General features: G+C 49.6%; 1 protein-coding gene across 1 annotated transcript in view; it reads right to left on the bottom strand.

Annotated features, from left to right (window-relative positions):
* Window positions 1-2,434: 2,434 nt before the first annotated feature.
* FER1L5 (fer-1 like family member 5) overlaps window positions 2,435-12,302 on the bottom strand; it is a 79,190-nt gene continuing 69,322 nt past the window's right edge. Inside the window, exons 42-48 of the mRNA XM_088670978.1 lie at window positions 10,465-10,553; window positions 9,985-10,080; window positions 8,677-8,818; window positions 5,667-5,766; window positions 4,574-4,785; window positions 3,818-3,927; window positions 2,435-2,895 (exon numbers count right to left, since the gene is read on the bottom strand). Coding sequence (XP_088527104.1) covers window positions 2,613-2,895; window positions 3,818-3,927; window positions 4,574-4,785; window positions 5,667-5,766; window positions 8,677-8,818; window positions 9,985-10,080; window positions 10,465-10,553 — 1,032 coding nt within the window. The 3' untranslated portion in view covers window positions 2,435-2,612. The remainder of the gene's footprint in view (window positions 2,896-3,817; window positions 3,928-4,573; window positions 4,786-5,666; window positions 5,767-8,676; window positions 8,819-9,984; window positions 10,081-10,464; window positions 10,554-12,302) is intronic.

Here is a 12,302-nt window from a genome sequence, read left to right as displayed (position 1 = left end):
CTAGTTTTATTCAGCGATGCTGCTGTAAATTTGTGGCTGGGATCAGGCGGCCTTCATAATGGTAGGAAGGCAAAGATTAAGTGAGACTTGCCCGATGTAGGCTTATGATTTAGAAGCAGCTATGCTCCATTTTTGCCAGATATTTGGAGGCAAGATGGAGCATGAACAGAGTGATCCTCTGGTGCAAGACATTATAAGCAACAGCATTTGGAGAAATAATTTGCTTCTGCTGCAGCTAACTACCAGGTGCGTCTTTTCTTACGAATCAGTGGCGGCTTCTTGGGAGTGGATGGTTGCTTCTTAAGAGCTTTGGGTGGTTTCTTGGGAGCTTTGGGTGGTTTCTTGGGAGTTGGAGGTGGTTTCTTGGGAGTCTTAGGTGGTTTCTTGGGAGTCTTGGGTGGTTTCTTGGGAGTTGGAGGTGGTTTCTTGGGAGTTGGAGGTGGTTTCTTGGGAGTCTTGGGTGGTTTCTTGGGAGTTGGAGGTGGTTTCTTGGGAGTCTTGAGTGGTTTCTTGGGAGTTGGAGGTGGTTTCTTGGGAGTCTTGGGTGGTTTCTTGGGAGCTTTGGGTGGAGTCTTGGGTGGTTTCTTGGGAGTCTTGGGAGGTTTCTTGGGAGTCTTGGGTGGTTTCTTGGGAGTCTTGGGTGATTTCTTGGGAGTCTTGGGTGGTTTCTTGGGAGCTTTGGGTGGTTTCTTGGGAGTTGGAGCTGGTTTCTTGGGAGCTTTGGGTGGTTTCTTGGGAGTTGGAAGTGATTTCATAGGAGCTTTGGGTGGTTTCTTGGGAGTTGGAAGTGATTTCATAGGAGCTTTGGGTGGTTTCTTTGGAGTTGGAAGTGATTTCATAGGAGCTTTGGGTGGTTTCTTGGGAACTGGAGGTGATTTCTTGGGAGCTGGAGCTGGTTTCTTGGAAACTTTGGGTGGTTTCTTGGGAGCTTTGGGTCGTTTCTTGGGAGCTTTGGGTCGTTTCTTGGGAGCTTTGGGTCGTTTCTTGGGAGCTTTACGTGGTTTTGTGGGAGTGGATGGTGGTTTGAGAGTAGTGGGTGTTTCTTTGGGAGGTGTGAGTAGGTTTTGGGGAGTGGGTGGCAACCTATTGGGAGCTGGGAGTGGTGTCTCGGCAACTGGAGGCAGTGTTTCAGGAGCTTCTTCAGGTGGCCTCCCAAGAGTTTCCTTCTTCTTTGGAAGCATTTGGTATACTATGGAGCGTCTCCCTCCCATCGGATTGATTATCTTCATTGCCAAGTAGCCCTGAAGGGGGAAAAACAGATGATAGCATACCACCCGACTGCCCCAATTTTACTGGGACATCCTGGATTTACAGAAGCCACCTTGGCTTCTGAAAGTAATCCCATTTGTCCCATTTTGGGCACAGCACCATGGCCTCCACCTGCGGCCCAGGCCACTATCTTTTCCAGAAGCATGCTGATGATGCACTTCTGGCATGCTGCAGCCTCTGCTTCTGCCACCCCATGGCCTTTGCCTGCAGCCAGAGGCCGTAGTTGGTGGTGGGGGGAGAGGGACAGGTGTCCAAGGTAAGGTGGGAGGGGGGCAAGTCGTGGGGCAGGATGGGGGAGAGGCTGATGTCCCAAATTCCTCTTGGGAAATGTTGGAGCATCAAGCAACTGTATTCTCAAAACAATGGACCACAGCAGGCTTTCATTGCCACCAGAGGCCCATTCCTACTGGCAGATGAGAGCAGGTTTCAGACAAGCTGGAGAAGCTTTCCTGGACAATTACTTGAGGACACAGTGGAGACCATGCCCTTGATGCTACATGGGAGGTGTGATTATGCACTTTAACCACTGCTTGCTAGCCCTTAGAACAAGATCTATGCCACCAGCACTATAGCCGTCACCTAGCCTGTTTCATTGCACACAACTCCGTAGAATATTGGGGGACATTGCAGGCTCCACAGGGCCGAAGAGGGTACTCAGGAGTGATCATAGAATAGAATAGAATAGATTAGATCTTTATTGTCATTGTCCCCTTGCAGGAACAACGAAATTTCATGTCAATAGTCCTCTGCAATAGTTCTCTTCAGTCCATAGTAAGACAACAGCCTCAACAGGATCACCTGCTCTGTCCACCAGAAAGTGTCCCAGAGCACTCAGGAATCCACCAGAATCCATAGCTCTCAGAAGGTGAAACATCTTAACTGCAGAGAGGGATAGCTGCTATGAGTCCAACCTTCATCAGGACGTGGTCCAACCATAATGATGGAATGACATACCCATTTCCAGACCACTTTTCATCCCTTCTGGAGCAAAGACCAAGTCAAGGGTAGGTCCTTTGTGCATTGGGTTGATGATAACCTGAGAGCATCATGGTTGCCATGGAGGCCATGAAATCCTGAACCAATGACCCAATGGCAGCCTTGGCGTGAAAGTTGATGTCACCCAGAATTATCTTCTGGGATTCCATCAGCACCCTGCTCAAGACTACCTCAGCCAGCTTGGTCAGGGAGGATGTTGGTGGTGTTGGTACACCAACAGCACCCCTAATGTGTCTCTAAGCCCAAGCCTGAGATGCAGGCCCTGCAGTCCTGCTCTGAGGCAGAGAGGTTTCCCACTGAGGGCGAATGAAGCCTGGTGAACTACAGCAGCCCCACTCCCAGATGGTCTAGCCTGGGTTGATGCTGCACCAAGTGGGGCACAGCTGGGTAAGATCAAGCAAGGGATGTGGCTGAGCCGTACGAGTCCCAAGAGCCCAAGCTGCCTGGGTCCCCTTTGCTTTGCTCTTCCTGAGGAGACTCACAGGAGCTGCGTAGATGAAGGCTGCAAACAGCAGAATCACCAGCACGCAGAAAAGGAAAGTGAAGATCTTCCATTTGCTCTTCTGCCACACAACAAAGTGGATGCTCTTCAGCGGGGCTGTAAACCACAGGAAAGAGGTCTCCGGCCTCCTGGTCAAGGGGAGAAGGAAGGGGCAAGAAAAGTTAACCAGCTGTTGCCTACAGCACCTGTCTCAATCTTCCCTGGCTTAAGAATATGGGGAGCTGGCGTACACTGAATTAGACTGTTGGCCCACCTAGTTCTATATGGTATACATCAGGAGCTCTGGGCCTCCAGATGTTGCTGAACTACAACTCCCATAATACCTGCGCATTAGCCATGTTTGCCAGGGGTGGGGTGTGTGTGAGTTGTACTTCAGCAACATCTGGGAGGCCAAAGGTTCCCTGCAATTGTTCAACACTGACTGGTGGCAGCTCTCTAGAGTTTCAGGCAAGGGATGGCCCCAGCAGTGGTGCCAGCTTGAATAAAATAACATTTTTAAAGTCAAAGAAACAAAACAGTTATAAACAGTTCCTTGCGTAGAAGCAATGCAAACATACAAAAACTACACCATGTAGTTTCTATATGTTTGCATATAAAAATGGGATACCAAGCAGTATCCAGAACAACTGAACAAAGGGTGGCTGCACCCAGGTGCCCAGTACAGCTAGGAAAGGTCCTCAGGGCCCACACAGATGCCAGGCAGACATGGGCAGGGAAAGCGACAGAGGGCACAGTGCTCGGAGCAGGCTAGCCAAACTGGGTGAAGGTGGCTTAATTGGTGTAGCTCTCATACAAAAGCCTCCTAGGAACCCAGTCTTTGGAAACATGCTCTGCCACAGCCTTTGCCAACCAGGTGCTCTCCAGATGTTTTGGACTGCAGTTCTCATCAGCCCCAGCCAAGCAAAGGGGTGATGGGAGCTATAGCCCCAAACACCTGCAATGTTACTAGATTGGCAAAGGCTTCTTTCTTGACACAATGACACCCCTTTCCCCATTTCCGCCTCCCCAGTGGTTCATGCAGCAGGGGGCACCCAGGCCCTGCAGTCTTACTCTGGTGGCTTCAGAACTGGGTTCATGTTGGGCTCCTCTCTTCCTTTCCCAGCTGGCCGCTCTTCAGCCTCCTTTTCTGTCAGCAGCTCCAAGGTCATTTCCACCTTCCCCTAAGAGAACGAGAGAGAGTGCATAGGGCAAAGGGGTTTCCAGGGTGGTATTCAACAGAAAAGAGCAACGACTCAAAATGGCAAAGCGTAACTTCTACTTTCTCCCCACTCCCCACTGGCTGGAGAAACCTGTGGATCAGATTTAGGTGGTCGTGGGGAGGGCAGGGAACAGGGGTGTTAAATTGCACAGCTTAAAGTCATTACACTAGTGTAACTCCTCAACGAAATACCCAATGTTTGCATATTTTTCAATATATGGGGGTGGTTCTTCTGTTCATTGGGGTATCTTCTCAATTGCATAGAACGGTGTGTCTATAGTGCCACCATTCTTACTTTGGCATCTCTTGTTAGTCCTGTTCAAGGCATGCCCAGCCTTGAATACTTGAAGGGAAGGGAAGGTGGAGAATGGGACACACGGTACATTTGGAAAACCTTTTGCTACGGCAGAGCTGGGAAAGAGTTAGAGAAGGTCCAGAACAAGACAAGCAGAGCTGAACGCCCTCCAGAGGTTCCACCCACCAGCCCCACCCAACATGGCTGTTTTTCACAGACCGAAGCCTCTGAAGGGCTGGCTTAGCAGCTCATTCTTAGCCCCCCAGACCCAAGTCCCAACATGCAGAGGTCTGGCCTATGGTGCCTTACGGACCGACACACGAGGCTTGTCTTTCTCAAAGACGATGCAGGGCCACCACCCCCTCATCTCCCTCTGCCTGAACAGGGAGACCGGTTTCCGTTTGCGGCGATGGAAAAAAGAGGTGGAGGTGGTGGCACTGGTGTCCTCCAGCAGCATCTTCACGGTGCAGTCACGGGGACGCTTGGCGGGCTGAGGCATGCTGTTCAGGTTCAGCTCCAGGATTCCTGCAAGTGGAACCGGGTGCTCAGTCTCCATGCTTTGTGAAAGACAGGGACAGATGGCATGTTTGAGGGCAGGGGAAGGCTGGGGAACCTTAGCCCTGGGGGGTAATGCAGCCCTCCAGCTGGACTCTCTTCAGGCCGCATCCTGGCCACAGCCACACTCCCCAGGCCACACCCTGCGCCCTCCATGAGCAAGCCAACAATAAATCACACGGTGCAAGTTGAAGTTAACTTTTTATTTGGAAGAACATGATCTGCACAGACTTGGTGGAGTATCAAGCCTAATGAGTGCAGCAGCTCATCCCTGGTAGGTCTTGGGGAGGAGAGCTTATCTCAGCAGAAGGGAGAGATCCCCTTGCTTCTTCAGCAATCTGACTTCTCTGCCTCTTGGCCTCCCTCCTTCCCTGCTTCAGCTTTTGCCTCTGATTCTGAACTTCTATCTGCCATAGACTCCCTCCAGCTCACTAAGCCCTGTTACCTCTCCAGCTTCTGACACCTGCTCCTCCCAGTCTTCTCCCTCATTTCCCTCTGAGCCTTCTTCCCTTGGAGGTTCCCTCAGCTGGTTCCTCCCACTGTGTCCAGCCGGTCCATGATACCTGACTAGAATGCAACTAGGGTCTCTGTTAATGCTTCTTGCATCTCTGGGAGGAGGACCGCGTGCGTGTGTGCATGTGCACAGAGAACCTAGCCGACTGTACAAGGCAAAATCCAAAGCTATGGCTTTGCCCACAGTTGGCTCTGGCCCTGCCTGCCACTCACATGTGGCCCCTGGAAGGCTGCCCAGAAGGGAATGCGGCCCTCAGGCTGAAGAAGGTTCCCCACTCTGAAATAGGACATGGGGTGAAAAGCCTTGTCTTGCCCCCCCGGTTCAGAATTCTTTTTACCTATAAAGTCGTCAGCTGAGAACTTGTCATTGTCCCAGATCTGGATGATGAGCTTGGGAGGCACTTTGTGCATGGTCTCGTCAAGGCTCCAGAAATGTTGCTGCAAACAGGGTAGAAGAATGGCTGTTGAAATAGGAGACGCATGATAGGCGTCAAGGCAGATCTGCTCAAGTCAGGACCAGCTCCACCACACCTGGAAGCTGATGCCGAGGCTGTGGGGCAGGAGCACAGAGGAGAATGTGCACAGAGGAGGGCAAGCAAGACGACCGGGGTCTGGAAACCAAGCCTTATGAGGAATGGTTGAGGGAACTGGGCATGCATAGCCTGGTAAAGAGGAGAGTGAAAGAAGAAATTATAGCTATGTTCAAATATCTAAAGGGCTGTCACATGGAAGAGGGAACAGGCTTGTTTTCTCTGACTTTGTAGGGTAGGTCTCAAACCAATGGCTTCAAGTGACAAGAAAGGAGATTGTGACTAAACATCAGGAAGCACTTTCTGACAGCAAGAGCTGTTCAACAGTAGAACGGTCTCCCTCGGAGGTGTTTAAGCAGAAGTTGGATGACCATCTGTCAAGTATAATCTCGTTGAGATTCCTGCATTGCAGAGGGTTGGACTAGATGGCCCTCAGTGTCCTTCCCAATTCTACAATTCTATGATTCGATAATATAACAGCATGAAACAGTGTTTTCCAGAAAAAGGAGTGTGGTAAAGCACTTGCCTGACACTAGGTGGCAGCACCAACTTGGAGTATTCTTTTCAAGTTTATTAGAGAAGTTTATTAGTTAGAGAAGCTGGCCAATTGCTCCAGGGCTATTCACTGGAGGAAGCACATTGTGCCCACACTGTGACTATTTTCACAGAAATTTAGATGAACCCTTAATAATAATAATAATATATTTATACGCCGCCCATCTGGCTGGGTTTCCCCAGCCACTCTGGGCAGCTTCCAACAGAAATATTAGAATACACTAATTTCTTAAAGATTAAAAGCTTCCCTAATCAGGGCTGCCTTCAGATGTCCTCTAAAAGTCTGGTAGTTATTTTTCTTTTTGACATCTGGTGGGAGGGCGTTCCACAGGGCGGGGGCCACCACTGAGAAGGCCCTCTGCCTGGTTCCCTGTAACTTGGCTTCTCGCAGCGAGGGAACCGCCAGAAGGCCCTCGGCACTGGATCTCAGTGTCTGGGCAGAGCGATGGAGGTGGAGACGCTCCTTCAGGTATACTGGACTGAGGCCGTTTAGGGCTTTCAAGGTCAGCACCAACACTTTGAACTGTGCTCGGAAACGTACTGGGAGCCAATGCAGGTCTTTCAAGACCGGTGTTATGTGGTCTCGGTGGCTGCTCCCAGTCACCAGTCTAACTGCCGCATTCTGGATTAGTTGTAGTTTCCGGGTCACCTTCAAAGGTAGCCCCACATAGAGCGCATTGCAGTAGTCCAAGCGAGAGATAACTAGAGCATGCACCACTCTGGCGAGACAGTCTGCAGGCAGGTAGGGACTCAGCCTGCGTACCAGATGGAGCTGATAGACAGCTGCCCTGGACACAGAATTGACCTGTGCCTCCATGGACAGCTGTGAGTCCAAAATGACTCCCAGGCTGCGCACCTGGTCCTTCAGGGGCACAGTTACCCCATTCAGGACTAGGGAGTCCTCCACACCTGCCCGCCTCCTGTCCCCCACAAACAGTACTGGGTATAAGGCAGGCTCCAGATTCTCAGTGGCAGGTAATGGGAAATATCCCCTGTCTGCCAGAGAACCCAGAGAGCTCTTGCCACTCAAAGCAGACCAGAGCTTAGGAGCCTTTTTCAGTTCAAGGGCCAAATTCCTTAAAAATAAGTCTGTTTTTTGGGGGGGTGGTGGTGGTGGGGAGTTAGATCATGTCACGTGAAAGCCAATGCTATTATTCCACACTTTTCACGGCATTTCCCTATCACTTCCTTTATTGCAAAAAGTCTGATCTTTTGTGGGAAGTGGTTTTATTTACTTATTTGTTGCATGGGACCTCCTAATCAGCTGTAATTGTGATTGCTGCTACACAATTGAAACCCACTAGAAAATAGCAACAGCCTGGAAGTGCCCTATATCTGAGGACTATAATCAGTAACAAGTGCTCTTAAATTTACATGGACCAAGTGTGCCAGAATATGAATGAGAGTATCCATTAAAATGTGTGCACCACAGAGAGCCATGTGCCTGTCAATGTGCCTCTGATTATCCTCCAACACATGATATGCAGAGAGATATTTTCTGTGAATCACCCTGAGACCTCCAGGTATAGGGCAGTATATAAATGCAATAAATAATAATATAATCATAATCTCTTGAGTTGGATTTGTGAGATGGAGGATAGGAAGGCTTCGCTGGTTGTCCATACACAACCCTCCTTCATTCATTCATTCATTCATTCATTCATTCATTCAAGTTTAACAAAATTTATGTACTACTTAGTCAAAACAAATAATAATAATCAAAGCAGTTTGCATAAATGAATATAAAATATTCACAAGAAAACACCAATAAAATAAACTGATTTAAAAAACAAATAGAAATGGGAGAAAACAACTACGTACTATAAATTTGCACGTCTGTCTAGGCATGGCCTACGCCAGGCATCCCCAAACTGCGGCCCTCCAGATGTTTTGGCCTACAACTCCTATGATCCCTAGCTAACAGGACCAGTGGTCGGGGAAGATGGGAATTGTAGTCCAAAACCTCTGGAGGGCCGAAGTTTGGGGATGCCTGGCCTATGCAAAAAGGATTTTTTAAAGCAGGCGTCAACAAGAGTGCAGCAAAGATGCCTTCAGAGAGTTCCAAAGAATAGGTGTTGCCACACATTCAGAGATTGATTCCTTGCAAGTGCAGAGCAGACATGAGATGTTAACTATAAAGGTGCCAGTTCTGGGCGTCCGGGTGGTTGAGGGTGCTCCTATATGGTAAGGTAAGCTTTGAGGAATCCAAGGCCACTTCCCTTTTCCTAAATTGGAGCAATGCTCTGTTTCAGTTTCCACCGACCTTCTTGGTGAGAACGCAGACTTGCTCCATGGGCAGGTACTCCAAGGTAAACACAAAGCGCCAGTTGAAGTTGCCTTCTCCTGTCAGGGACCTGTAATGGATATCTGTCTTCTGCTTGTCTTCCTCCAGGCCATCCATCCACCTGGAACCAGGGCAAAGGAGCTGTTGGAGCTGTTCACAGGAACTCTTTGGCCCCATCCCAGATTCTAGGGCACACTTGGCTACATTGGCAATGAAAAGCTGCATCATCTAGTCCCGTTGGCAGCTTTGGGAGAGATGTCCTTCTTCCTCCATTACCCTTAGGCAAGGGACAGGCGCGAGCTGATCATCCAGCCCAGTCTTCCCCAACCTGAGGCCCTCTAGATGTTTTGGACTCCAACTCCCATCAGCCTCAGCAACACAAGGCCATACTGGCTGGAGATGATGGGAGTTGCATTCCAAAACATCTAGAGGACACTAGGTTGGCAAAGGCTATTTTTCACCCCTTTAAGGTGCCAGAAAACCCATGTTTTATTTCTTGCATTAGACTATTGGAGCAACCCTTTTTGAAGGCTGATGGGAGTTGCGGTTCAGCTACAAATGAAGCAGAGGGGCAAAGGTTCTCCATACCAGGAGAAGGGGAAAGTTCTGGTGCACAAGATGCGGAAGCACCAGCCAAATCTTTAGCTACTACGGTAAAGGGGCCCCTGACCATCAGGTCCAGTCGTGTCCGACTCTGGGGTTGCGGCGCTCATCTCGCTCTATAGGCCGAGGGAGCTGGCGTTTGTCCGCAGACAGCTTCCGGGTCATGTGGCCAGCATGACAAAGCTGCTTCTGGCGAACCAGAGCAGCGCACGGAAACGAAGTTTACCTTCCCGCCGGAGCGGTCCCTATTTATCTACTTGCACTTTGATGTGCTTTCGAACTGCTGGGAGCTGGGACCAAGCAATGGGAGCTCACCCCATTGCAGGGATTTGAACCGCCGACCTTCTGATCAGCAAGCCCTAGGCTCTGTGGTTTAACCCACAGCGCCACCTGGGTCCCTAGCTACTACAGTAGTCTCTCCTTTGTGAACTGCTACTTCATTTGATTGTTGTGAACCACCTTGGTTCTTTGGAGGAAAGCAACACAATTGATGAATGAATTCACGATTGTTTTGTTATGCAAATAGGGCTATACCAGTTTGGGAATCATGGAGCTGACACCTCAAAGGAAATATGGCTAGGGCTGGTAGGTTTTGCTCTCTATCTGCAAATAAAATCAGTTGTTGGTCACTTGCCACCATAGGAGTCGGGCTGCCATAAACCTTCTGTCTCTGTTCTCTCGTACCCTTGCACATAGATGTCACTCATCCTGTCTCCAAAGATGTTGGTGTCTTCCAGATCCACATCTTTGGTGTTCCAGATGATGCAGCGAAGTTCATGCCTACAGAGGAGAGGAACAGGAGAGTCTTGGTGCTACTGGGAGGGTGCCTTAAGGGATTCCTCTTCCTGCTATCTACAAGAACAGGGCAGGCTAACAAGGACTTTTACAGGAAAACGTTCTGTGCAACCCCGCTCCAGTCCAATGTGGAGATGCCAGCGCCGTTTGGAGCTGGAACCTTCTGAATGCAAAGCAAATGCTCTGGCACTGAGAGTCAGGCTCTGGGATTAGAAACAATGACAAGTATGCAACAGTGGTTGGTCAGATCCAGCATCCACATCCACCTGCACCCTGACACACTCATTCAACCATCCTGAAAGTGCGCTACGTGGTGCAAATAGTTCTGGGTCTTTAAAAGGTTGGGGTGGCTGTGTTTGGTGCACCTACTTCTTGGGCTTCCTTGGGGTGATGTCAAAAGGAGGTCCTGGCTCTCCTATGTTTTCTGGGAAGATGTCGACCCACATCTGCACTTTCCCCTGGATATGAAGAGAGGCACATTCTTAATGTTTATCAGTTGGTACTTCAGTGATGTACATAAAGTATAAAGTCACGAAACAGAAAGTGAACATAACAAGAGATACAAAAACAAACAACCACATCCTCCTCCCTATGTTGGAAACCAGGCAAGTCCCGTATTTTTCGCCCCATAAGACACACGTGACCAGAGGACGCACGTGGTTTTTTAGAGGAGGAAAACAAGATATATATATATTTGCTTTCTTGAATTGTCCTAGGCATAGCAGCCAACTCCAAGAGGCCTAGGTGCCTTTGCACCCCATTAAATATTTGAGGAAGTCACCCCCCCAATGTCCATGGGCATTGTCATTCATATAGTGTGCATGCACTTTGTCTTGAGATCAATTGCAGCAGTTCTCAACCTGTGGGTCCCCAGATGTTGTTGGACTACAACTCCCATCATCCCTCAACTCCCATCATCCCTCTGGCCTTGCTAGCTAGGGGTGATGGGAGTTGTAGTTCAACAACATCTGGGGACCCACAGGTTGAGAAAGGCTGATACGGTATGTGAAGTGGGGCTTACCTGCCCCCCAATAATTTATTGAGTTGGAAGAGGGAGGGAGGGAAGGAAGGGGTGAGAGAGAAAGAGAGACAAGGAAGGGGTGTGTGAGAGAGAGAGAGGGAAGCAACCCTCTCCGCTATCACGGAAGCAGCCCGAGAACTGGTTTCCCACTGTGTGTGGCTCTGGCTCTGGCCTTCGCTCCATAGGACGCATGGATTTTCCCCCTTCCTTTTTGGGAAGAATCCCAGGAACTGTAGTTCACACCTCAAAGAGCTCCCACTCCCAACACTTAGCACACCACAGCTCCCAATATTCATTAGTAGAAGCCATGCACTTTAAATGTGCGATAAGGATTCCTCTTTACTTTCTTAAAGTGGATTTCTCATACAAGGGCAACAAAACTCTTTAGTAATAATAACAATAATAATAATTTATTATTTAGACCCCGCCCACCTGGCGGGGTTTCCCCAGCCACTCTGGGCAGCTTCCAACAGAAGTATTAAAATACAATAATCTATTAAACATTAAAAGCTTCTCTAAGCAGGGCTGCCTTCAGATGTCCTCTAAAAGTCTGGAGGGTGTTCCACAGGACGGGTGCCACTACCGAGAAGGTCCTCTGCCTGGTTCCCTGTAACTTGGCTTCTTGCAGCAAGGGAACCGCCAGAAGGCCCTCGGCATTGGACCTCAGTGTCCAGGAAGAAAGATGGGGGTGGAGACACTCCTTCAGGTATACTGGACCGAGGCCGTTTAGGGCTTTAAAGGTCAGTACCAACACTTTGAATTGTTGAATTGTGCTCAGAAACATTCTGGGAGCCAATGTAGATCTTTCAAGACCGGTGTTATGTGGTCTCGGCAGCTGCTCCCAGTCACCAGTCTAGCTGCCGCTTTCTGGATTAGTTGTAGTTTCCAGGTCACCTTCAAAGGTAGCCCCACATAGAGTGCATTGCAGTAGTCCAAGTGAGAGATAACTAGAGCATGCACCACTCTGGCGAGACAGTCCACGGGCAGGTAGGGTCTCAGCCTGCGTACCAGATGGAGCTGATAGACAGCTGCCCTGGACACAGAGTTAACCTGTGCCTCCATGGACAGCTGTGAGTCCAAAATGACTCCCAGGCTGTGCACCTGGTCTTTCAGGGGCACAGTTACCCCATTCAGGACCAGGGAGTCCTCCACACCTGTCCGCCTCCTGTCCCCCACAAACAGTAAT

This window comes from Zootoca vivipara, chromosome 6, assembly GCF_965207765.1.
Source record: "Zootoca vivipara chromosome 6, rZooViv2.hap1.1, whole genome shotgun sequence".
Taxonomy (NCBI): Eukaryota; Metazoa; Chordata; class Lepidosauria; order Squamata; family Lacertidae; genus Zootoca; species Zootoca vivipara.
This window is presented reverse-complemented; position numbering and strand designations above follow the sequence as displayed.